The sequence below is a fragment of the Sebastes umbrosus genome, chromosome 5 (genome assembly GCF_015220745.1).
Source record: "Sebastes umbrosus isolate fSebUmb1 chromosome 5, fSebUmb1.pri, whole genome shotgun sequence".
Lineage (NCBI taxonomy): Eukaryota > Metazoa > Chordata > Actinopteri > Perciformes > Sebastidae > Sebastes > Sebastes umbrosus.
In genome coordinates, this window is record NC_051273.1 from 16,161,298 (window position 1) to 16,188,303 (window position 27,006).

General features: G+C 39.3%; 1 protein-coding gene across 4 annotated transcripts; it reads left to right on the forward strand.

Moving 5' to 3' along the window:
• The first annotated feature begins 121 nt into the window (after positions 1-121).
• si:dkey-21p1.3 (collagen alpha-1(I) chain) lies at positions 122-25,784 on the forward strand. 4 transcript variants are annotated; one of them, XM_037771172.1, is made up of 63 exons: positions 122-251; positions 2,257-3,495; positions 4,211-4,264; positions 6,931-7,050; positions 7,427-7,465; positions 7,611-7,664; positions 7,799-7,852; positions 8,236-8,343; positions 8,474-8,527; positions 8,799-8,852; positions 8,958-9,002; positions 9,157-9,210; positions 9,375-9,419; positions 9,537-9,590; positions 9,674-9,718; positions 9,821-9,874; positions 10,133-10,177; positions 10,257-10,310; positions 11,217-11,261; positions 11,442-11,495; positions 11,595-11,702; positions 11,804-11,857; positions 11,965-12,018; positions 12,591-12,635; positions 12,723-12,776; positions 13,149-13,193; positions 13,409-13,462; positions 13,679-13,732; positions 13,832-13,885; positions 14,140-14,193; positions 14,349-14,402; positions 14,569-14,613; positions 14,759-14,803; positions 15,469-15,576; positions 16,614-16,667; positions 16,755-16,808; positions 16,956-17,009; positions 17,305-17,412; positions 17,681-17,734; positions 17,835-17,942; positions 18,196-18,246; positions 18,595-18,645; positions 18,770-18,823; positions 18,938-18,991; positions 19,106-19,213; positions 19,299-19,352; positions 19,612-19,665; positions 19,882-19,935; positions 20,020-20,073; positions 20,201-20,254; positions 20,381-20,434; positions 20,530-20,583; positions 21,551-21,604; positions 21,696-21,749; positions 21,828-21,881; positions 21,965-21,982; positions 22,303-22,365; positions 22,515-22,700; positions 22,816-22,951; positions 23,042-23,148; positions 23,327-23,407; positions 23,505-23,714; positions 25,262-25,784. In XM_037771172.1, exons 1-63 carry the CDS (start codon positions 165-167, stop codon positions 25,415-25,417), a joined length of 5,433 nt encoding a protein of 1,810 aa, XP_037627100.1. In that variant the 5' UTR covers positions 122-164; the 3' UTR covers positions 25,418-25,784. The 4 variants fall into 4 exon arrangements, with proteins under 4 accessions (XP_037627100.1, XP_037627101.1, XP_037627102.1 ...); XM_037771173.1 differs by lacking the exons at positions 122-251; positions 2,257-3,495; positions 4,211-4,264; positions 6,931-7,050; positions 7,427-7,465 and having other exon boundaries at positions 7,610-7,664; positions 7,799-7,856; XM_037771174.1 differs by lacking the exons at positions 122-251; positions 2,257-3,495; positions 4,211-4,264; positions 6,931-7,050; positions 7,427-7,465 and having other exon boundaries at positions 8,474-8,519.
• Positions 25,785-27,006: the final 1,222 nt, after the last annotated feature.

The window sequence follows — 27,006 nt, forward strand, 5'->3', positions numbered from 1 at the left end:
GTAGCTAAAATATATTAAAAAAGAAATTTGAAGGGTTAAAATTCTGAAAATGAATGAATATTTGGTAGTTATGATCAGGACTGATGTTGGTTAGGCACAAGGATTAAACTGCTCATCTTCTGTCTCCTGTGTGTCTGTGGTGTGTTCAGGGAACCATCCAGCAGATGATCTTTGTCTTAGGAGATCCAACAGCAGCAGAGCAGCAGTGTCTACATCACAGCAGCACCTGCTCACCTCCGACAGACACACAGGTACAAACAACACACTACTGTCAGTTTGTCTAAACCGTAGGGTTTTACTCACAAGGCTTACATCCTCTTAATATCTGCTTTGTTGCTCTTTCTTCCTGATATTATATAAACCTTACAGACAGGCACATTGCTACAGATAAAGGCCTGGCACACCAACAGGTGTTTTCAACTGGCTGATGAGACCTCTGTGGCAGGTTTCACAAAGATATTTTAGAGTGCTCTGTAGTGTTAGGCCAGTCTTATTTTACTCTTAGATTAATCAAATGCATATTTGACGGTTTCATAAAAATAAAGGCTGACTTATTTCAAGCCTAAAATGTTCGGCACCTATACATCCAGGCTAACTCTGCATTGAGAATTTCTGCTAATTGTTTTTGGGATTATTGTCTATTTCCCAGTAAAATGTCGTTGTAACTGTTGAATTCTTTTCTGCTATGTTTTTAGTATTAAAAAAGTCTTAATTTATCCAGAATTCATGGCAAATTAGTCCTTCTTAAGACAGTCAAGAACTTTTGGGCAACACATGAATTTAGATGTCTATCTGAAGTCTGACTATAAGATTGATCTAGGAAGCCACAGTCAAAGTCGATCTTTGTGAAACCGGCACCTGAACAGGTTGAAGTTAGGTCAAGCTGGAAATTATGTGAGCTCAACACACTTCATGCAACAAATCTAATAGGCAGTTCAGGGAAATAGCAATTAAGCTTAGTTTGTACACGCCCACAGTCTCATTAGAAGACCTCTAATTAGGCAAAATAAGTGAAAACACCTGGTGTGTAGGGCCTTTAATAATTTCTCCCAGCCCCACTCCATCATATCCATCCATCTATGTTTGTAGTTCTAAAACCTAAAATCAGTTTTTCCTGACATGGTAGCAGTGCTTTTTATTTATTAATGACATGTTAGTGTGAATATATGGTCCTTCAAAGCATTTATCCACAGCACTGCATCTGTGGCAGCACCAAGCCTGTCTGTCTGTGGAAGCTACACAAACACTGAGAGGTTTGACATCATAAAAATGTGTTTTGTTTTTCACTAACTGCATGTAATACTTGTGTGTGATCCCACCAGAAGCATTTTCTATGGGAACATTTACATTTCTGAACAGGACTATTTTCACGCCAACACAACAGCACAATACGGAACAGTAATTTCTGCTCTTAGAAGGATGGTCTACATGCTGGTTTGCAGTGTGTTTAAATTGTACCCCTTGGACATTAATTATTGTTATTACTTAACTGCTGTTGTTTATTAATTTAATTTATGACGTAGAATGGACTAATCACTAAATAGCTTTAGAGCTATTCAATAATGGGACTGAGTAGAATGGCAATTACAAAAACGAACAGAATTTACCAATAAATCTTGAAAGAATTTAAAAATGTCACCTTAAAGGAGCAGTATGTAACATTTCAAGGGATCTATTAGCAGAAGTGGAATATGATATTCATAACTATGTTTTGTGTATAATCAGCTGAAACAAATAATCATTGCGTTTTCGTTAGCTTAGAATGAGCCCTTCATATCTACATAGGGAGCAGGTCCTCTTCACGGAGTCTGCCATGCTGCTCCGCCATGTTTCTACAGTAGCGCAGAACGGACAAACCAAACACTGACTCTAGAGAGAGCTTTTCACGTTTTTTCATTACTTGAAGGCCACCGTAGTTCTCCGACACGCTTGTGAAACTGCGGTAACGTGATCCACAGAGTGTAAAACCGTGGTACCGCCAGCCGCCGTCTGACTTCCATTGCTCCTAAAGTAGTGTTATTATGGTAAGGATGACCTCTGAGTGAGGCGAATGGCGTTACCATGGTTTTGCACTCAGCAACTTGTGTTACCGCAGTCTTGGAAAGGGAGAAGTGAGTGGAGGGGTACTCAGTTGGTTGCAATCTGCAACCACACCACTAGATGCCACCAGATCCTACACACTGTCCCTTTAAAAAGGAGCTCAGCACACACATTGCATGTTGGGTAATATTTTCCCCTTATGTACACCTTTCCCAGGATGTTGTAGTTGTAGATGAGGTGACCATTCAGCCTGGGATCAGAGTATCATCCAAACCAGAAGGTCCCCACCAAGACACGACTCTACAGGCTACTGAGGTGACACCAAAACTGGATCCAGAGAGCAGCATTTCCCCTCTGAAGTCACATCCTGATCCAGAAGACGTAGACACCAAAGCTGTAGTGATAACCGACGTTGACACAGACATTCAGACTGTAGGATCAACTAACAGAGTACCAACAACTGTGAGTAAGGAAGTAAATCAGGGTGGAGATACTGAACTGCAGCCTCCCTCTCTGACTGGAAATGAGTCCTTTTCTAATGAGCACCCTGACATGTTAGGGACAATGAAGAAACCATGGAGCACAGAAGAAAGTCCTTCTGTCCACACACTTCAAACTACTCAGTACCCGAGACAAGTTCATCAACTGTTCGTTGAAGCAAGTGACGCATCCATCTTGGAAAGTGTTGAGACATCGATTTCAAGCCTTAACGTTCAACCTGAGAGGCCCACAGCTCCAGGTGTCTCATCCGGAGATGCAGAAACTACAAGTACAGAGATATCTTTCTCTAACGGGCCACAGTTTGCTACTAGATCTACTCTTAATATTTCAGGGCCCATCACAGAATCAGGCTTGGTCACTTCCAGCGTGTACCCTTCATCTGAAGAAGGAGGAGTAACAGAAGCATCGCCACAAGTCATTATACCTCCAGTTTCAGTAGAGCCACCGGCTAAACTCTTAAGACACACAGAAGAAAATGTAACTGCTGCACCTCAGAAGGATCCAGGCACAAATCTGACTGTTTTAACTCCCACGCTACAAAGCAGAGAAGCACTAAATACCAGCAATGCAGAGGGTGAGATGGGTAACGTTTCAGCCAGTGAGATAAAGGGACAAGAGGAAATGGAGGACAGGTTGCAAACTGTTTCACCCAAAACAGAAACAACACCACAACAAGGACTTGAAAGTGGAGAGCAGGGGAGTGGGATGGAGACAGACGAAGATAAAATAGATTTAGAGGAGGAGGAGGAAAGACATGCAGAGATGGAAAAAGAAAGATATGATAATGACACTGAGGATTATAATCAGTCCTCACCCGATCGGATCTCCCAGTTCAGCACTGAATCAGAGACTGAATCCCCACAGCAGACTGTTAAAGCAGTCAATCAGCCGCCTACATTCACAGACAGACATCATCACGGGGAGGGATTAAGACCTGGGATCAGAAGTCAAAGGGTAAGACATTGTTTACATTCACCTGTGTAAATGTTCATAATCAATAATCAAAACCTAGATTTCTCATTTGAAGCTATTTTTGTCGTTATAGGTCCTTAAACGTCAGATGTATTCTGAGGACAGGAGTGTTAATGATGTTATAAATGCATAAACAAACCACATAGGAAATTTTAATCTCATTTGTGTGATATTCTCATCTCATTTTCTGTCATGACCTTGGATGAAATTGAGTTTGCGTGGAGCTGATTTGATGACTGAGATGGCAGCATATATCTGTGTCAATTCTAGCACCTAGAAAGGCACATGCAAGTGTGTGTGTGTGTGTGTGTGTGTGTGTGTGTATGAGGGGAGGGGTTAGTCTCTTCAGAAAGCCGTCATCACCCTCCCCTGGCTAAACTGTAGTACTGTAACCCTTCTGCTATCTCAGACTAAAGACTGAATACAGTGTTTGTATACCAGAAGTTGACAAACTCTCCTAACCCATACACTTATCAATTAGCACAACAAAACAAACATTAGATAAATCAGAATTTAGACATAACAACCTGGGATATCTGCATTTCTGGTCTAGTTTCACTGTCTTCTGTCTAAGGGATGATCTTACCTTAGTTTTTTTTATCCCTGCTTTTATGAATAAGTCCTATGTCCAGTACATTATTGTTGGTAGTGATGATGATCCAGATCTGACTGCTCCTCCTCCTCACTCTCTCATCAGGGGTTGCAGGGTCCACCCGGGTCAACAGGACCACCTGGGCCCAAAGGAGACAAAGTATGTATCAGGAAATCATTTTTTATTAATATTCAATCAAAATACTGTAACTTGAATTAAATTGTTCACTGTGCAATTGTCGTTGCAACCGTTGAAACCGTTAGCTAGCTAAAAGTAGTAAGCTAGATAAAGGTAATGTATAACAGTTTGTTAAAGGGACTGTTTGTAAGAATCAGAAATGCTTGTTAACAGCGACACCTGTGGCCGTTAAGTCAAGGAAAGTCAGCGTCGGGTTCGCGCTTGTGCTCGCTCTACATAGACATGAACGAGCATCACTCAGTGAGGCGACACACGTCAGCTAAAACCACAATATCACTCTATATTTCACCTGCTTGGCAGTAATGTTAGCTGACCAGACGGAGGTCTCTCCATGAATCAATGCTGATCCCAGTGTTGGCTTTTCCTGCTTCAGCCTCCCAACCGCGGTGGGAGGGAACAGGGGAGACACCGGCACCCGGTCGGAGACGATAACGTTTCTCTCTGCGGAGCCCCGTCACTTCACAAGTCACGGGAAACCTCTGTTGGTCTGGAGGAGCTGCAGCAGTTATTTCTGCACAAATGTCCACTGTACATTCACTAGATATTCTCAGAGCTACGAAGTCTTCTGCAGTGGGAGTCTGCGTGCATGCACGTAAGAATGGAGCACGAGAACGAGCACGGTGTGTGAGTGAAGGCAAGAAGGCAGGCAGAGGAGCAGAGACTCCGGCCCTGGAGACCAAAGCTACGGTCTCCCCTGTGTCTTCTGGCCGTGGTCGGGGGGCTGGAGCAGGAAGAGTTAACACTGTTTTGCAAGACGGGCTTCACTAGATACAACCAAGAGGTTTTGGTGCTTCCGTGTAGTTTGTGTTGGAGTCTGATGGTACTCGTCCACAGGGAGTCTGAACAGCATAGCCTCACGCGAGCGTGCATGGGAAACCGACCCGGTAGATTTATACGTGTAAAAATGTACAAACAGTCCCTTTAAATGGCTAAAATAGTTATTGTAAAGTAATGAATAAACAACTGAAATAGCTAAAAGTGATAGATGGTTGACATAGGTTAGCTAAAAGTAACGTTAACGGATACATGGCTAAAATGGATAGCTAGAAGTGAAGGGTAAACGGTTGAAATTAGCTAAAAGTGAAGGGTAAACGGTTGAAATTAGCTAGAAGTGAAGGGTAAACGGTTGAAATTAGCTAGAAGTGAAGGGTAAACGGTTGAAATTAGCTAAAAGTGAAGGGTAAACGGTTGAAATTAGCTAGAAGTGAAGGGTAAACGGTTGAAATTAGCTAAAAGTGAAGGGTAAACGGTTGAAATTAGCTAGAAGTGAAGGGTAAACGGTTGAAATTAGCTAAAAGTGAAGGGTAAACGGTTGAAATTAGCTAAAAGTGAAGGGTAAACGGTTGAAATTAGCTAGAAGTGAAGGGTAAACGGTTGAAATTAGCTAGAAGTGAAGGGTAAACGGTTGAAATTAGCTAAAAGTGAAGGGTAAACGGTTGAAATTAGCTAAAAGCAATGGATACATGGCTATAAAATAGTTTTCTAAAAATGAGGGCTAAATGGTTGACACACCAGCAGTTTAAAGTACACCATACCTTCTCAGTAACGTTACAAAAATGACAATGAAACAATGTAAAGCAGTGGCAGGTGAAGAGAGCTAGCGGCTAGCAAGCTTAGCTAGCTAACTTAACTAAATCACTAACGTTAGGCAGACATTGTTCTCAGGATTGGGTCAACCAAACCAGAGATAAGAAGTTAAGTGGATATTAGCTTTACATTTGTTAGGTGTTTTGAAAGAAATATAACTAAAATACGATGCTTATGTTGCTCTGTGTCAGCTAACTAGATGTGTAACTAACTTAGAAACCATCACAGGGGTTTAACTCACAGCCAATTCAATGGAAACTCTACACATCTTTAGATAGACATCTGCCTAGTCTTGCATTTCAAGAAGTACATCCCTTTCTACATTATCTTCTTTTCATTTATAGGGAACCTTGTAATTTTCACAAAATCCATTAATGTTATTAATAGCCTATATATTTAATAGCCTACACATTAAGATTGTTTCCTTATTTCCCTCAACTATAGAATATTAAATATAACTTTATATTCTGTCTCTGCATAACTTATATCCAGTATCACTAATCAATGGAAACATAAATTGTTTAATGGTCTACTAACTTTACAAAACCATGGGTTCTGTTTGACTTTTCAGGTAAATTTGCCTTTGTCGGATAATCAACAACACCTCCACCCCCTGATTAAACCTCAGATACAGTGACTTTTGGTGTCATGTGAAGGGATTTCTGCAAGACAGAGGGAAATTGGTTTAGACCCCAACTACAGTTTAAGCTTCTGAGGGCACCAAGATCAGATTTAAGATTTATTTACAGATTACGCAGGTTTAAAATCTTCCTAAACTGTTAACCTCAGCTATACTGAAGCAAAATGACACAGCAAAAGCCCCAAGAGCCTGATAGGCAGTTTATATCTCAGGGCTGTTTTTGTCAGCTTTTTGTGGAGTTCTTCTGCACCCTAGTGGTCAAAAATGGCTTAATGAAGCCCCGATTTATCAATTGTGAATGAAAAGGCCAGACTTTTTTTGTCTGTCAGTGTTGTAGACAATGTAATCTAAAATCATCTTGTTTTCCACATCAAAGAGATATATTATTTTCTGTCCTCAGGGTTATCAAGGCGTTATGGGCAGGACTGGGCAGACAGGATATAGAGGCCCCATTGGTCCTCCTGGGATACCTGCCATTGTTGTATTTAAAACCTCTGAAGAAGAGTGGGAGGCTTTCAAGGTAACTGATGTTGTAGCGCTGACAAAGTAAACACTCACTCCTTAGTGCTACACATCTATATGAGTTTGGATCTGGTGAAATAAGTAATATCTAGTGTTATACTAGCATATACTGTAAAAATCAGTCACATTGTTACACATGTATTCTAATATACAGTTAATGTTTTGCATGTTGGACTATTGTTGCCTCTACATATTTAATTGTAAAGCATTTAATATACCAAACAGATAAAGGTGTTACAACATTAATAAAGGCTTATCTTATCTTATCTTTGCATTATTATTGCACATTTGCTAGTTTAGTTCATCTTTTTTTGCTGATAATTACATTTGTCATGTTATATATATGGAATATTTTCTCTGTCATATCCCTGCAGAAAAAGAAGTTCTATAAAAAGCTGATTTCTTCCTGGCCGGTAGGTGTTTGTTTAAAAAGAATTATGCATTTAAAATCCTTTTTTTTTCACTCCAACAACATATTGTATTATGACTTTATTTACAGTGTAAAGACACTTGTATACCATGAGGATATGTTGTGACTGAGTTTGTTTTTATCTTCAGAAACTTAAGGGCCCTCCGGGGCCTCCTGGACCTCTTGGAGATGATGGACCACTTGTAAGTAGACAAAAGTTATGTTATGGGTTTCTTGAAAAGGAAAAAGCTCTCTAAGTTTAAACTTGACCATATCATGACAGTGCTAAACATAGAGAGATTGTAAACGGACTCCTGTGGCTAATTTTATTTTCCAGGGTCCACCTGGAATTACTGGAAAGCAAGGACGAAGAGGAGTTCAGGGGAAAATCGTAGGTATCTCTACTTTATTTGCATTTTATCAGAGTCTACAGCCGTGTGACAGAAACTCCACATTGAACTCATAACTACAGGATGACTTTGATTGACAACGCAGTGAGTTGACTGATATATGTAGAGCAACATGGATAGGCATTTTCACTATGACGTCTGTTCCAATGTCCCAACACACACTTGTTTTTTCAACAGCAAGCACACTAACAACACAATAATAAAATGCAATGGACCAGAATATGGTACAATACAATTCAATAAATTACTTAATCACCAATTTGCCATATAAATAAGAAAAGATGTGATCAAATGATCTGTTTTTCCACAACAACAGTTCTCATGAAAGCAGGCAAACTACATTACATGTTGTGTTGTACTTCAGGGCATCCCTGGACCACAAGGTATGCCGGGTCCCGAGGGCCGACCTGGGGGAGACGGGACCCCAGTAAAGGATGCTGATCCGGGCCCTCCGGGCTTACCTGGGGAACAGGTAAATCTGCTGAGAGACATGTAAAATATGCGTGTGTTTTCATAGTTGTAAGAAACAGGTCTTTAATACTCAGCTATATGTAGTTTTCATTGTCGATACAATCCTGTTCTTCATGCTTGTCTCACCGTAGGGTCCCCAAGGCTACAGAGGAGAGAAGGGCAGCAAAGGGGAGCTGGGTGAGTGGGTAAGAGTGGCCTGGACTTCTAATGTTATGGGGACTGAAATTATGGAGCCCAAATATACACGTGTATCTCTCTCTCTCTCTCTAAATGCCTAAATATTGTTGCATTTAGCTTTTTATTTTTTGCAGATATCTTGCACTATTTTAGCTGCTCATATTCACTTGCCAAATTTGTTAGCACTGGGTATTACAGAAGTGTTGGGTATTCATTTGTGAAGTTGTCATTATATTGCTGGATTGGAGCATCTTATTTATAGTCAAACCCCTTTTTCAGGGTTATCATGGAGAAGCTGGACCGCAGGGAAACAGAGGATTAAAAGGAGACAAGGTTAGATTCCACCACACACACACACATACACACACACACACACACACACATAGAGTAGAGGGCTGGAGTATATGATTCAGATTATCCTGTCTTTGTTGCAACCAGGGAAATAAAGGAGTCAGAGGCGTCGTTGGTGTCCCCGGCTACATAGTAAGTACAGACTACTTTACAATATAAAGACAGACCCTTTCATTTCCCCGTCATTATAAAGTTAATACATTTCAAACAATAATTTTTTACTGTGCTGAAAACAATTACTTTTTGTTGTGAATTTTTACATTGCTGAACTGTCCCATGTTTGCAGGGACTGCCTGGAGCCAGGGGTCCTTCTGGTTATCTAGGATTGTCAGGACCTTCGGTCAGTATCAGACAGCTCACTGAGGGACAATTATCCATATCTGTATAAATAGATAAAATAATTATATTACAGTAACATGCTTCATCTTGATCATCAGACTCACAGCCCTTGGTGCTTTTAATAACGCTGATATTCTTGATTGATACACTGCTGATTATTTTCAGGGAGACATTGGATCTCAAGGCTTTGGTGGACCACCAGGCCCACTTGTAAGTTTTCAATAATACACACTATTCTTTATAAAATTGATAAAATAATGATGTTGTATTAAATAGTGAGATGAAGTTTGAAGTGCATTTATTACATATTCTGTCCTCTCTGCTCAGGGAAAATTGGGTCCCGGAGGAGTAAAAGGTGTCTTAGGAGTTAAAGGACCTCCGGTAAGTAAACAATGACTCGATCAAGTTTTAATACAAATTGGCTAATAAACAGATATTTGAGAAACAATATTTTATCCTATCAGGGTCATCAAGGTGAACTGGGCGCCAGAGGAGCAGCTGGACCACAGGTGACAAGACACTTCCAGATCTAATCTTTCTCACAGAGACTGAATAATGATTAAGTTAACGACATTTACTAACCTGTATACTGTATATATGTGTTGCTCCAGGGAGAGCCTGGTCCTGATGGAGCGGTTTGGTTTCCTGGTGTCCGTGGTCCTCAGGTACAATAAAACCTTTTTTTTCATTATATAGTACCAGTATAGAATCAGTTTGATCAGCCTCAGAAACAGAGTAAGTTGGTTTGCACAGTAATTAGAGATTTAACTTGGTAGTTTGGTCATGTGTAGGCATTAAACATGAGACAAAATTATAAAGTTGTGCATGAAAAATAGAAGTTCCTTTTTTTCAAATTGTGACCAATAATTTATCACATTAAGATTAAAAAATTATGACTAAAGAAATATTTTTTTTTCTCACAGGGAAGCCCAGGACCAGATGGACCTCCAGGTCCTAAAGGAGACCTTGTGAGTACACAAATCAGGGGTAGATTGCAGCCATTGTTTTAGGGTCACTGTGTCATCTGTGATCTGTGTGTTTCTCCAGGGTGACCCAGGAGATGAAGGGGACATAGGGGAACCCGGACCACCTGGACTTAATGTAAGGCAACAAGGCCAAACCCTCTGCACAAGCAACATTAAAGGGATAGTTGGGTGTTTTGAAGTGGGGTTGTATGAGGTACTTATCCATAGTCAGTGTATTACCTACAGTAGATGACGTTCGGCACGCCCCCAATTTTGAGAAACAGACAGGAGTTACCGCACGAAAACATAGTAATGTACTGCTGTGGACGGGGCCGGCAACAAAATGGATTTTAGCCACCTAAAAGAAAGGCTCACCTAAAAAAAATCAATATCAGTTTATGTGTACGCTATATTTAGAATATTTTTGCCTGTGTACCTTGCCGTCAGACAGCTATACAGTCTACGTTCCTGACGGGGAACTGAAGCCGTTATATATGCTCTTGCCAAAGCCACCGGACTCCATTGAAAAAAAAAAAAAAAATGTACCTCATAGAACACGGGGTTGCTGGTCTACCGCTGTCTCGATTGGTTAGTTTGTTTGTGTTAAAATTGCTGTTCATTTTAACGTAGTCTGGTGGCTTTGGCAGGAGCATAGATAACAGCTTCAGTTCCCCGTTGGAAACGGCTGTCTCACAGCAAGGTAAGGCTGTGAAAATATTCTAAATATCACTTAAACTGATATTGATTTTATTTTTGGTAGGCCTTTCTTTTAGGTTGCTAAAATCCGTCTTGCTGCCGGCCCCGTCCACAGCAGTACATTGCTTTGGTTCTGTGCAGTAACTCCTGTCTGCTTCTCCAAACTGGGGATGTGCTGACCGCCATCTATTGTAGGAAATACACCGACTGTGGCTAAGTACCTCATACAGCCCCACTTCAAAAAACCCAAACTATCCCTTTATTTACTAGTGAAGATATGAACTCAGATGTGCTGTAGTGATGTCATGTTGAAGCTTGAGTATAAGGTTTTTCTCTCTCATTTCAGGGAGCCAATGGGAATCCAGGAAAGCCTGGACCCTCAGGTGATCCCGTAAGATTACTTAAAGCAATGTTTTTACGTCAATTATAATGTATGGCATTTTTTAATGATCTTAACCATATCAAGTTATACTGAAACAGCCATTTGGTTCGTAAGTATTGAGCTAAATATGCAAGTGTGCTCTCTCTGCTTATGTATGTGTGTGTGTGGGTGTGCACTTTTCTCTACCAGGGGGCTAAAGCCAAGCGAGGTGAGAAGGGTGATCCGGGGTTTAAGGGAGACCTGGTGAGTTGGATCCTTCCTGTCTATCTATTCAGTTGCTTATTGATCAGTTTATTGACCGGATAGAGACTCAGTTCAACGTCTTGTTGTGTTTGTGTTCAGGGACCTCCGGGGCCCCCAGGTAAAAAAGGATTTAAGGGGCGTGGAGGCCCTTCAGGACTTGAGGGACTTGGAGGACCAACAGGGCCAACAGGACTTCCTGGATCCAGTGTGAGTGAAATAAACGTGTTGAGTGAAGACACATTGTTCACTAACGATGCTATAGCGACTGATAATCAAGGTTTGTTTTCTACCTGCCTTCATGGTTGTAGGGCTTCGATGGCATCATGGGGGAGCAAGGGAAGCAGGGAAAAGATGGACTGAAGGTGGGTTTCCAGAAAGTTGAAAGAATCATAAGATGTTTTTTCTTTTGAAAAAGAAATGTCTGTGAAGTTTTGCAAAATGGTGTGAATGGATACACGTGTTTTTGTAGGGAGATCGGGGACCAAATGATATTCAAGGAGTTACTGGACCTCGAGGCGACAAGGTAGGACAAAGATGGATGCCGAATAATTTAATTAATGTGGAAGAAGTGGAAAATTGTTAAAAAAAACTATATTTTTCTTTAAATGTAGAGTACTAGCTTCGCATTCATTGGTCATTGATGTTTCAGATAGCTACAACTTAATAGAAAAAAATATAAGAAACATATTCCATGTATATGTATCTATCTATAGATATATATAGATATCTATAGATAGATATATATCTATATATCTATCTATAGATATATATATATATATGCAACACTTTGCAGAAACATAGTCCAGCACTAAAACAAATATACACAAAATACTGATGATACACTCAAGTCGCCACAGGTGTCAGTATATCCTTTTTCAAGTGATAGCGTCTGAGCTGATTCTACTGTACTATATATGTTACTTTTATTTTTTTTGTTTGGAAATATTTCCAGTGAAACAACATTGAGTGGGAAGTTCCCAAGTGTGTAAGAACTGGTTTCAAAATAAAAGTGATCCTCCCGTGAATATGAATGTGCAGTTTCACATAAATCCTTTGTTACATCCTAATCAATTATGTTCATTTTTCCTGTCAAAGGGTCGAGGAGGTCAAGCAGGATTTTCTGGATTACCAGGTCCAATTGTGAGTATGAGTGAGATGAAATTCCATTTATTCTAGATGCTGATAATTGTGCTAAATTGACACTACTGATGTGTTTTGTGCTTGCAGGGAGAGATGGGAAAATCTGGAGAGAGAGGACGTGAAGGAGAACCTGGTATTAAGGTTCTTATGTGGCTACACCTCTTCTGTCAAGTCCAAACATTTAATCACTATTACTATTCACTACTGTTTTAATAGTTTAATAGTTATCATTTAATGGCTTTAACTAACAGTTTAACATAGATTTGAAGCTGTTAAATGCATATTTACAATCATATCTGTAGATTGTAGTCTATAAAAGAATCTTCATGTCAATTCATGATGACCCAACTAACTAATTTCAAACATTAATTTCCCATTTATAAGTCTATTTATAAGTTTATCCTTTTAGTGTATCCAAAAACCAATATGTTCATGCAATTTAGGATTACATCTCTCAATTTGCTGCTAATATAGATGTTAAGGTCTTTTTATATGTGTAAACCTTTTGTGTAGGGAATGCTTGGAGTCCCCGGAGTGACTGGACCTAAAGGCCAAAAGGTGATCAGAATTATCTAAATAATGTCAAATATTGTTGAGTAAAATTATTGAAATTATGAGTCTCATTTAAATACTTGGAGGGTGATACCATTTTTGTAATTTTAAGTATTGATCATGTAACCTTTAACTCCAGTACAAACAGTAAGAGTACAGTAAGATAATTCGGGGATTTAATCAAAGACAGAAGATCTCACATTATCTGTGTCCCACCTTAGGGGTTTCAAGGTCATTCAGGTACCAGGGGACAGGATGGACCTCTTGGAGCTCTGGTAAGACCACACAACAATATCTTAACATTCATTCAGACTTTGTCTATTCACATATCACCTTATAGAGTTCATAATCTCCATGTTTATGTAAAATCTTACGCTGGAGTGATCTTTCCAAATCCATGAAGAGAGAGCGTAAATGTTTTTGCCATAGGATTGGTGTTCATGGAGATATACAGCACAAATAATAAGCACAGATAATCATCTTTCTATCAGGGACCCATAGGTGCTGATGGAATGAGTGGGGACACTGGACCTCCAGGACCAAAAGTGAGTTTATGTCTCTATAATAAACACTGAACAAGTAAATTAGCTTGCTTTCTAGTGTCACAAATGGATAACTGATACTCTACTAAATATTTTCCCCAGGGATTGCCTGGGAAGACAGGAGCTCCTGACCTCCAAGGACCCGTAGGGAAGAGTGTGAGTGTTAATCGCCTTTGTTTCCTGGAGTGAATTGGGATTTATTTTTCAACTCTTACTTAATGAAACTGAAGAAGATCATATTTCTGTTGAAAGTAAATGGGATGAGTTGCAGGTACATTTATTTATGCATTCACATGTAGTTACCTAGCCATACATTACTGTAGGTTACCCAGCATTCCAGATCATAGGAGTATGTGGTGCTGATAAAATATGTTGATTCATATTAGCTGTACACTTCTGTCAATCAACAGGGAGAAGCTGGCAGCAGAGGAATGAAGGGGACATCAGGAAAGCCAGGAGAGAGAGTGAGTTACAACATCATCACCTGGCTTTTTAGGAAGTTAGTTACGATGCAAACTCTTGAAATAACTGGGCAAAGAATGTTTTGTAGTGCCACAATACAACATTTTAAATGTAGATATTTTAATGTTGAGATTAAATGACTGTTGGTTTCCTTCAGGGGGTTAACGGTAAAGAAGGCACAAGAGGGCTTCCAGGAAGTGAAGGCTTAAAGGTATCCGTTAGTTCAAAGCTTCATGTTTCTCAATGCTTGGATTTTATACGTTTGTCAGTATTATAAGCTGCATCATTCTGTCATGTTAGACGAATGTTTTCACTTCACTCATGGTATACATTTTGCAATTTATTGTGGTGTTCACCTCATTGTATCTGTTGTGAAGGGTAAGAGAGGTGATGAGGGACCAAGGGGGAAACAAGGCCGCCCAGTAAGTGAATTATTTCCTGTTAATAGTTTCATTGTTACCGTTCATATACTCTCAGTACTACTTTATATCATTATATCAGTTTTTTAAGTCAAAATATTACTGTTTTCTGTGCTCTTTACTAACATTGTGTCTTGCTGTTCTTTAGGGTGAGATGGGTATGCCTGGACCTCGGGGATACAGAGGATCTCCTGTAAGATGAATTCCTTTATTCCTTCCAAACACATCCATCCATCCATCCAGTCCTTTACTTCCTCATTCATTAAGTCAACTTCTGCTAATTATTGAAATATTATCCTACAATGACTCACAAGTCTCCTAATGAAAAAAAAGTAGTGTTTAATTTTTATACATTTTGTGTGGACAGTGTGTGAAAGTCTCATACTCACCGGTCAGATGTGCTGTAGATCTTCAGCTTCCTGTTTGTATTAGTCTTGAGCGAACGCTTGCACCAACGACTGTTCATAGCATTTACTGTATGTATTTAACTGATCATTGATTGACCACTTTGCCCTTCTTCTAATAGCCTTTTTTTAACTACATCTACACTTCTTCACATTTTCTGTACAGATGATACTCCGTGGTCCAACTTTGTACTTTGAACTCTACTAGGAACAATAAGCTAGTTTACAACATTATTTTCCCCTCTTTGCCTACATGTGAAGGTTTTTGTGAAGTTTTTCTTTGTCCTCCCAGAGAACTTTGGTTTGGTTGGGAACCATAGCTAATGGGAGTCTGTAAGGCCAATTGAGACATTGTGAATGATACAAATAAACCTGACTTGACCTGAAATTTGTCTGGATACACAAAAGGTTTTTATCTTCTTTTGTTCTGAATACATGTTTCTTTTTCCTTCAGGGTATCCAGGGTAACATTGGACCATGGGGTGAGGTCGGGCCCCGTGGCCTTCCAGGTGACCAGGGGCCACAAGGTCCAGTTGGCCCGCTTGGAGTTACAGGTTACCCAGTAAGTTTATTTTTATGTTTTGGTTGTCACGTATTAACATCATGAGCTCACTTGAGAGAAATGAAAACTAGCTCAATACGATGTTCAAGGTCACCAAGTTGACCAACATAACAAGTGAAGGTATCAAACCCGAGTCAGGACGTACAGTTGGTTAATCTGTTCACAAAAAATGAAAGCAAACAGAAACGCACTGATTTTCTGCTTGCATGCGTGTGCCTACCTTTACCACTTTCATTTAGCGGCTAACTCCATCTGCTTACATCAGTAAACCTTGCCAGTGAGTCAGCGTGCTGTAGCACTGATCCAGGCTTACTACTCTTAATCACACTTTTGTTTGACTAGTCAAAATTTTAGCCATGAGAAGGTCAAACATTGTTTACACAAATCACTTTTGAGTTTTACTTATCTATTGTAAGCCTTATCTATTGGCCGACAGCAGGCCTATTGTGACAGCGGCTGACAGAAACTTGATCTGATGAGTGAACAGGAAGTGTCTTTCTTTCCAGTTTGGCATGAAGCAAGAGTTTGGTTAGTCATCAGAGCAGGTTGGGTCTGTTGTTAGGGTGATCATCAAGGGTGTCATAGATTACTCCCTCAGTGTCATCCTGATTGCATTTGGATTTTCTAGGACACTTAATTATGACACATCACAAGATTTAAGATTCATTTTCATGGTCTGTGCATCCTCTTTGAAAGAGGGGGCTTGTCAGGAGCCTTATCTGAATCACCCAGACATAGGTAGAACCTGAAACTAAACATCGACTGCACCAACTAATGCAAACCAAATAAATACACCTCTCTGACGTGGGGGTTTCTAGGGGAGAATTGCACAGAAAATATAGTGTTTAACTACCACATAGTACTCTTTACAAACACATAAATACAAACATCCACTGATTCCATGTGCACTCCTCCACACTCGAGTTTGTTGTTGACGAGCATCCTGTCTTCCTTCAAAGACAGGATAAGAGGAGGTTGTAGGGCAGGAATATGAAGATTTTTTTGTGCAATTGTTGCTTTACTTTCTCTACATTTAGGGTAAAGATGGACCTCAGGGACCAACTGGATCAGCTGGTGTCAAAGGAGATAAGGTAAAGCTTTTCTTTTACTGAGTTACTCTGCTTTAGAAAATGCTGTATACAAGAGTAGCGTAGTGATGGAGTGGTCGTTTTTTTCAGGGATCCAGAGGAGCTTTTGGTCAGGAGGGAGTTGCTGGTCTCGATGGTGAGGAGGTAGATTGATTAGACTGTGTTTGTCACAGATTGATTTTTATCTTTCTCAAGGCACTAAATGTCAAATTTTCTAAAAAGCAGGATTAGAGCCCTATGCAGTCTGTATCTAGATCATATGTACCAGTAACCCAGTGCTTTTGTGTTTAGGGTGCAGTTGGTCTGAAGGGTCCTGAGGGGCCAGCTGGACAAAAAGGCCCATCTGTGAGTAAATGTCAGCTTGTAAATGTGCCATTTTATTTTCAATAGGTGGATGAAAATGTCAAGAATTTGAAAATGCAGCATTCCAATTACGCACAAATACATTAGAAGATGATTTGAGCTGGGGGTGCTGCCACCAAAAATGCAAAAAATGTTACATCACTTTATTCCATAACCATGACTTCCTTTCTCCAGCGTTAATTTAGCTCAATGGCACTCTCTCGCCACTCACAATTTGTAACCTACTAGATGGAACATGAATTTATCCATCAAACCATTTGTTTTACTTACATTTCAGGGTGACAAGGGAAACACTGGGCCTCTTGGACAGAAAGGGCCAAAGGGAGCTGAAGGCAACAAAGGCAACCGAGGGCCACAGGGAGCAAAGGGGCCACCAGGGAAACAGGTGGATAGGAGTTATTTCTAAAGTTGTAACCCCTCGCAGTTTCATAGAGTGACACAGGACAATGCCAACTCCATCCTTGTCTGTTTTGTGCTCTGAAAAAGAATCAGAATCATCCTCCGAATCCAAAAGTCAGGCAGCCTCGCAGCCACTGATGTCTAAAATATTAATACAGACTTCTGTGATCCACTGGAGTGTGCTGAAGTGTGAATTAAAACAGGACATTGTGTCTCTCCTCTGCCTGGTCTTCACCATCAACCCTCTTTTGCAGGGATACAGGGGATCACCAGGGGACAGAGGGAAACTAGGAGTTCCAGGGCTCAAGGTCAGTCAGAAACAATGTTGGACTGCTCAAAGTGAATGCTCAAAGTTTGGTTTAGAGTCCGAAATGTGTGATGATGAGGATGATGATGATGCTTTCACAGGGTGACACAGGTACTAGAGGTTCATCAGGCGTGCCTGGACAGTTCGGACCAGGGGGCAACACCGGGGCAGCAGGGGCCAAAGGCCAGAAGGGGCTCCGGGGACAAACTGTTAGTAACACAGTTGGATTCTTTGATCATCAGTGATGTCCAAAATGCTGTATGATGACGACCAATACCAGTCACGATGAGCTTCATCGTATCATATATATGCTTGGAGCAAACTTGCCTTTTTATGTGATGTGGTTACTAAAATTTTGTTATTCTATATTTAGTTGCAATTCACAGAATTTCTTTTAAGACATGCTCTATATACTATTGTTTCAATAATAAACACTGTAAGTTTTACGCCTTCTCATTTCAGGGCCCCCCTGGGAATTTAGGTCCCCCCGGACAAATTGGACCATCCACACCAGTATGTGCTATCAGACTTAATCTGGCATTAACATATTTACTACATTATATTCAAGAGAAACTCCACAATTATTATGGCATTATAAAATGTTTGTGTTGACTTTTATTTGCTTACTTTACTATATACATGCACCATGTTGAAATATTCAACCACTAGATAGCAGCAAAAACAGTTTCTCAGCCTGTTTAGTTACACTTTAATGTCAAATAAATTATGTTGTACATTAAGATCGTATATGTCGTCAATATAGAATAAATATGGTTTAACTTAAAGCCTGATCTTGTTTTATTGTTTATTCATTCTTAATATTTTTTTTATTAATTTCACTTAATCCATGTGTTTTTTCAGGGTTTGCCAGGCAACAGAGTGGAGGGAAAAACTGGAATCCCTGGACCAAAGGTATAATATACCGTTTGTTTATTCTGATGCAGTGAAATGCTTCAGTGTTGTAAGTGTGATGTGTCCGGCTGAAGGGGTTCACTTAATACATTCAGTGCTGTCTCTGTGTGTTTGTGTAATTCAGGGCAGTCACGGTGAAACGGGCAAGCTCGGCCTTCAAGGCATCAAAGGAGACATGGTGGGACGCCATTACGTGTTTTGTGCCCTGTGGGCATCATTAACCTGATTAAGCATATTTAATGGTTTAAAGATGTAACCACAGTGACGCAATGTCTTCGTCTGTAATCCCCAGGGCATTAGAGGTCAAAAGGGTACAACAGGAGAGCCTGGGACAAGAGGCACAATGGTGAGATAGCATATACAGTATGAACTCACAAACAATTCTTCAGTGTTACTGATTGTCTTCAGTAAATAGAGGTCATGTTTTGGTATCATTGATGTGTTTGACCGTATTTTTTAGGGGGCAGTGGGGAAGATGGGGTTCGTTGGCACTCCAGGTGGTAAAGGTCTACCTGGACCTGCTGGTCCTCCCGGCCGTCCAGGATTTAAAGGAATTCATGGGCCAAAGGTGAGAGGAAGCCACTGCTCAGCTCAGATGAAAATCTAAAACAATAAAAAGAAATCTTCATAATGGAGATAATGTCTTTATTCAGGGAAAAAGAGCTCAGCCTGGAAGGAAAGGAAACAAAGGAGCTCCTGGAAAAACTGTGAGTTTTATTTTAACCTGAATTTTTTTTAACATCAGATACGATTGTTGTGATCCAGATACCCCAAGACAAATGTTTTATGCTTTATAAGAAATGCACTTCACGTCACTTAATGCAAACAATCCTGATCACTGTCTTTGATTTGTGATGATATTTAATTTTAATTAAAGGTAGGATTTAAGTTACTCAATACAAAATTTGCTCTTGGCTTAACAGTCTTACTTGGCATTGAGCTCATCTAATGAAGTCTGTTTTGTAGGGAGATGAAGGCCCGCTGGGTAGACCAGGACCTGCTGGACGACCTGGGAAACCTGCAAGTATCCCTTTTGGCAGATGAAATCCATACACACAGTATATCACCAAATCCATTACCACAACTTGAAATCACCACTTATTTCAAGTATTAAAATAAAAATAACTTGCAAACCAAGAAGTTTACGTTGGTTGTTGTTGTAATAGTTGTATTTTAGCACTCTTCAAAGTTAAAGTGAGGAATGTGTTGAAGATTGGTTTCTCGTCTTGTGATCAGGGCCTAAGCGGTTTGGATGGGTTACTAGGGGTTGAGGGTAATGAAGGAGATCTGGTAAGTAAAAATGTACCATGCTACAATTTAGTCTGTTGTTCAACCTCTTTACTAAATTCAGTCTCTTCCCTTCTCATCCCAAAGGGTGATGTTGGTTTCAGAGGAGCTCCTGCAACACCTGGCAGCCCTGGCAAAATGGTAGTAATGTGATACCCTGCACCATAAAACCATGGGAACATTACCTTATTCATAAATGACTGTTCTAGTTCGACCTACAGATGCATTTTGAGGATATTAAATACATTTAAAACATGTCATGTTGTAGGGAAAACCTGGATCTCCTGGGATCAGAGGAAACGCTGGAGCAACAGGGTTCAAGGTACAATATCATACTCATAATTATATGTACAGTATGTTCTCTGTGAACATATGTGCTTTTCATTTATGTGATTCACTGTGCTGGTATTTAACATGTGGCTCACTGATGTCCTATTGTGTCTCTCAGGGTAAAGCTGGACCGAAAGGAAAACAAGGACCACCTGGACCAATGGGGCCAAAGGTAAACACGTCTGATCAGCAGCATAATAATAAGATTACTAATAGACGTAACATAATACCTTTTCAACATCTGTATCATCGCTGGTTTTGATGCAGGGTATTCCAGGATTGAGAGGAGAGAAGGGCAAGTCTGCAATTACTGGTCTGAAGGTAAAAGTTAGACACACAGTGCACCACCTCACCTGGCCTGAATGAGACATTTAGAATATGTTTTTTTTTTTATATTTACTTTATTCCTTACTCCTATGTATAGACTTATTTCATATAGTTTATACTTCCTGTAAGGAGCGCTTCTACTATCTTGCAGTTTCTCATATTGCTTTAATCCATGCTTCGTCCTATCATGTTTCTGTACGGTAAACGTTCTGCACATCATCTGCTGATGTGTACACTGTCAGGTGAATGGACAATAGATAACTTATTACAAATATTATTGAGTCTTCAGCAGAGTTTCTATAGTAAACTAAAACTGAAACTAAAATAAAAATTTGCAGTGAAAAATGTTTTTAGTAAACTGAAACTAAATACAAACTATATCCTTTAAGAAAAACTAAAACTAAACTGAAACGATATTGCCTGTGTAAAAAATGAATAAAAATGAACGTAAAATCCTATTAGTTTTAGTTATTTGCTATAAAATATCACTACCAATAAAAAGTTGTGCGAAGATTAAACATTAAATATTAGCCTACTGACATTCTTACACAGTTCTCCAACCATGTATTTTGTATGTATTTGTAGCTACTCCTGAGACATTATAGCTGTCCTGACTAAATACCTAACTAAAACTACTGAAAAACTAAATCTAAATATATAAAAACTAAAACTAACCCTTTATGACAAAAATTAAACTAAACTAAAACTAACAAACACACTCTGAAAACTAACTATAATGAAATTCAAAAGTCAAACTAAAATAAGTTCAAAACTAATTGAAAATTCAAAACTATTATAATCTTGGTCTTCAGTTGCATAGCTTCAGTATTTTACAATAAATCCAGACAAACTTGCAGGAATCAGACAAAAAATTACAATCACATCGTCTAAGAATCATGTAACAGTTGTTGGAGGAGGAAAAGCTTTAACCCATTCTCATCCTTCTTTTCTTCACCTACAGGGTCTCTCGGGTAACATGGGAATACTGGGACCAATCGGGCCACCTGGGCAAAAGGTTAGCTGTAATTATTTGAAATATGAAATTATTTAAATGCAAAAAAGTCATAATTTCAGTTGGTCTAAGACATTTAAAATTGTTACCTCAGGGGAATCGTGGTTTACAGGGCCTGAAAGGTCAAAGAGGTCTTAAAGGAAAGCTGGTGAGTTATGTTTTACTTTTCTTTTCACACTGTTTTTAACAGGGAGAAAGTTATTAATGAACTGACTGATTTTCACAGGGGTATACCGGTCCTCGTGGTCCACGTGGGCGAAAAGGCTTGCTTGGACTCGCCGTACGTTGCTTTGATATTCTGCTATATAAAATAGTTTACTGAAACTGTTTACTGAAGTTATATCTGCTCTGTCTGTGTTACAGGGACAGCTTGGAAAGAAGGTGAGAGACTGTTTTTGTTTGCTTATTTCTTTGCAGGTTTGTGGGTCTTCCTGGACCTGATCTGATTACAGGTCGAGAGTGCTTTTTTATTTCTGTTCAATCAAAACCTTCAGTATCCTGAAATCACGGTAATAGTTTTCAATTAATGTTTGTTAAGAAAGCATTTTGGTGGACAGCTTATGTAGTAAACTTGAAATGATTTCAGTCTTTTATAAACTTGTAGTTGGATCTATCATTGGTCCTTGGTTGCGATTAGTGAGATTAGTCTTCATGCATTAGTTGTATCCAGACAGAGTTTGACTTTGTTTGGCCCTTTACAGGGAGTGAAAGGTGTCCAAGGCAGGAGAGGACCAAAGGGAGTGAAGGGCAAGCGTGGACCTCCAGTAAGACATTTTGTTCACACAATACAAGTGAAAAAAATGTTTGACCTGATCATCAAACTCATCTGTAACATACAGTAAAGTTTAAAGATGCATTTGAATCTTGATGGTGGTGAAGACTTGCTGAGAGGTTTGTATTGTACTCTTCACAGGGAAAACCAGGTGCACCAGGCAAGCGCAGGCCTTCACAAAGACGGGGATCAAAACCTGAATCAAAACCAGGTCATGGAAATAAGCTAAGGCCCAAAACAAGACCCGGTACAAGATCAAAACTGAAAAATGTGCCAAGATCCAGACAAACGACCGGCCTCCTGAAGCGAAGTGAAAGACAACAAAATGTTGGTACAATCTTTCTTCTCATATACACTTTATTTACACAATGTCCTTGTTTTGTTTTGTATTAAATTACGATAGTTGGCTGGTTGAATATCTGAATGATGGATTCCTCTGTAGCGGCCCAGGCTGGTGTCCAAGAGATGGTCTGAAGTAGATGAAGCTGAGGAGTCCTTCAGCTGGCCCCAGGGAACCAAAGATGATCCTGCCACCACCTGCTACGAGCTGGGACTCATACACCCACATCTGAATGATGGTGAGTGGTTGGTGGGTCGGAGTAGGTTCATATGTTAATCTGCTTCGTCTTAGTCTGACTGATCGGGCACTCAAGTCGATTTTCTTTCAGGTTTCTTTTACATGGACCCCAACCAAGGCTGTCCCTATGATGCTGTGAAGGTATTCTGTAACTTCACAGCAGGAGGAACGACCTGCATCGACCCTTTACAGTCTAAGGTACACTCACTTTCACCTACAAGGGTTAACATTAACTGGCTGTGTGAGGAACAGGCTCACTTTCTTGTTCTTCTTCTTGTTTTCAACTGCAGCAACATTACAACATTATATTATAAATACACAAATAAGATGGTACCATGAATGGCTTTAAAAATATTGCTAATATTCTATTCTGTAGATTAAATTAAGTTGGGAACCAGAGAACAAGAAATCTAAAATGCCTATCCAGTGGTTCAGTCAGCTGCACGATGGAAACAAGGTAACACATCTGTGGATTGATGGAGGAACATTTAATACATCTCACATCAGTGAGTCATTTCCTCATGATTAAAATGAATGATTTCTGTGTCTGATAGTTTGAGTACGCTGGTGTGGATGTCGTCCAGCTGAGGTTTCTGCGGCTACACAGCCACACGTCTTTCCAGCGCATGACTGTCAGCTGTACGGCAAACTGCTCCAGTACTGCTGGAACAGCTGATTCAGCCAAAAGGATTATTCACTTCCTGGGAGACTCTGGAGAAGAAATCATTTCACACCTTACCACAGTGTCCAGGACAGGCTGTGAGGTAAGATTAAAATATTTTGTTGTTGTCAAAAACACCATTTTTATCCATTTAGCAGCTTTCAAGTAGCACAAGTATGAGCAAATCAAACACTGTCTAAACATTGCATCTTCATGGTAACAAAGGGATGTAATTAATCAACAATAGGAGATTCTACATTGTTTGTTCTAGGTCACTCCCCACAGAAACTGTTGGAACTGCCTTTAGCTTTTGTGCTCCAAGCTGCTGAATCATCCCCAATCATTAAGTGTGACGCTATCGTCCTTTTAAAACTAAACTGAAAACATTCCTTTTTAGCTGCACCTTCCAGTAGTCTGGTTGCTGTTCTTAATTATTATTTTAATCTTTCTCGTTTATTGGTTTCAACTGTGTGTGTTTTATTATTATTTTTATTGGTTAGCTGCTGGTTTTAACTATTATTTGATTTGTTTTTATTTTATTCTTTTGGTTTTAATTTACAAGTCTTATTAATTAACTTTTACTGGTTGGTTGCTGATTTAATTATTTAATTTCTTTTCCTTCTTCCTAAGGGTTTTAAGTGTTTACTTATGTGTTATGTTGTTTCTTTTCACTATCAATATAGTATTTGTGGCTGCAACTTCCGTGGTAGCTCACGCATTGTGCTTCCACCTGGAATGAAATGTGCTATATAAATAAAGTTTGCTTGCTTGCCACTGGTTCCCAACCTGGGGGTCCCGACCCCCACTAGGGGTCGCCAAAGCTTTATGGGGTGTCGTGAGGCCTTCAGGATTTTAAGGGGTGTAAGACAACTTTTTAAAAGGATTTACAGTTGGCTTATAACTCAGCATTTCATTGATTTCTGTGAAGAAGACTAAATGAAATTGTTATTTTTAAAGGTTGGATTATTATTTAAGATATAAACTTAAAAAGAACGCAGTTAAAACAGCCAAAGCTAATAAAACAATGGCCAAGCATTAGGGAGAAGAAAACACTGAATTTGTCAAAAAAGAAGCCTGTTAATAATGTATGATTGTTAAAAAAATAAAATAATACAGACAGAGAATTGTGTTAAAAGTTCCTAAAAATAATAGGAAAAGTCATCTCTGATGCAATATTCACAGGAAATAACCTGCTTGAGCAGCTTCCCGCTCCCATTTATAATTATAAACGTAAATTAGTTTTATTATGTTTATTTTATTTTAGATATTTAGTAATTTTTTTCAGTTTTGTTTTGAATTATATACTTTTCTTTTGTTTATAATACCCAATGCATGTCTTTAAAATCAATAAAATTTGATCACGAAAAAGGAAATAATCTGCCTAAAATTTATCCAAATCGTTCGTTTTACACAAACTTCCTGCAGTTATTACGTTCACTATTTGGGTTAATTGTACAGTTTATCGGTTATTCTGTACTGTTATTGTTATGCATTGAATATAATATGAAATCCATTCAATAATCCAGGGGTCGTCAGTTTACTCAATGATAGAAAAAACAAACAAAACACAAAATAAATCCTTCCCCGCTGCAGTGTGCTACAGGCTTCATCTGTTCACTTCATGTTCTCTTCTGTCTGATCATTTTGCAGGTGGAGGCGGTTGTGATGGTTCGGGGGAGCACGGAGCTCCATCGAGGTGATATGGAGTTACTTCCTGTCAGAGATCTTGGCGTAGAGATGAGGTTGTTATCTCTCCTTGATGTCCCTGAGGTCACCGTTGTGTTGGGACCTCTCTGCTTCTTGTGACCGATGAGGAGTGTGTGTGTGTTCTTGTGTGTGTGCATGATGAGCTGTAAATATCTCCTTTATATAGAAAGCAGGGATTTATGGTGTCTAGATATTTTACATAGAACATTTTTGTCAGGATTAATTTGCTCAGTGCTGTACTGTTTTTGTGTATATTTATTGAATTGTCACAAGCTGAATGAATTGTTAGATTTTATCATATGAAGCATTATATGAATTGTTATTAAATGTTTATGTAGCACCTAATTTTATTTGTTTAAATGACAGTTAAAGTGTTTATATTACGACTCTGTGTATTCAGTGTCTCGTGATCCTCACAGGTGGGGGATGTGCAGCACTATCAAAATAAAATGTGGAAGGAAATCGAGCCTGTGCATTTGTTGCGTCTTCACTGAGCCTGACTGCACTATACAGTGGATGCTCAACTTAAAATATATATAATTTAGAATTTAGGTTGTAGATTTTTGCTCTTTCCTCTGTGATCATTAAGCTGTAACAGTATTTTTTAATGCAACTACAGAATGTGTAGTTTAATATCTTACACCAATCATGTTAAAGTTTACCACAGAACATGCCAAGCTGTCATGTCATGATAGAAAACACAATTACCCAGATTTTGTAAAAATAGTTGAATGTTTTTGCTTCATTCCTTGTGCGTAGAGGATGCGTTTTGTTACACACACACAGTAGGAAATGAAAAGCATTTGTCCATCTAAGACTGCTATTTTAGTATCATTTATTTGAGCCCTAGACAAAATATTGTTGGGCAACAGTTCACATACAATATGGTGACCCTAAACATTTCTTATGACTATTTTGATTGTGCACTAGTGTCAGAACGTCCCAAAGTGGCATTGATGTGACAGAAAAGGCCTGCGGCCAGGCAGCTGAAGTGTCCTGCGTCACAGAGTCTCTTCCAACAGACTACACAGATTCACACAAGATCCTTTTTTGTCCTTTAATTGTCCGGAAACAAATCTGTGGTCATATGTGCCCTCAACCGGAAGGTTTTTGTTATATTAGCTAACGTAGTTGTTCGTGATCTTTATAAATGCATCTTTGTGTCTTTGCAGTTAATTGCATTTGCCACACTCAGCTCATATGACCAGTTTATGAAATTTATGACCCATCATGCTTTACTTACTTACTAGTTGGAGTATATTTCAAATCAGCATGCCTTCATTAGAGTAACTTTGCTCTTGTAGTATTATTTATGATCTTATTGTATAAAGAACCTGTGGTGAGAAGACTGAACAGAAACATCTTGTAGTGTACTGTTTGGCTGTAAAATGAGAAAGTTTGCGATCCAGTAGCCATGTTGAGATCAGTTGAGGAAATACCAAGCACCGCCCACCAGCCGGAGCACAGCCAATAGGAACGCTCAATAGAAACACTCTCTCTGAAATGACCCTGTGATAGGCCAGAGTCTCCCGTCACCGGGTAGACTATTTAAAGCCTGAAAACAGAGCCATGATAAGGTTCAGAAGTCTAGCTTTCTCTCAGAACACTTGAATTACAATATGCTGAAAGGTTATTATTTCATTTTTGCCCAATGATGCCAAAAACATTCTGCCTACCGTGCTTTAAAA

Bases quoted from the DNA above. Each gene is read 5' to 3' on its own strand.
- si:dkey-21p1.3 (XM_037771172.1), top strand. From the start codon at position 165: ATGATCTTTGTCTTAGGAGATCCAACAGCAGCAGAGCAGCAGTGTCTA. The intron at 8,344-8,473 runs GTAAATCTGCTG...GTCTCACCGTAG, and splicing joins CGGGCTTACCTGGGGAACAG to GGTCCCCAAGGCTACAGAGG. The intron at 12,777-13,148 runs GTTCTTATGTGG...CCTTTTGTGTAG, and splicing joins AAGGAGAACCTGGTATTAAG to GGAATGCTTGGAGTCCCCGG.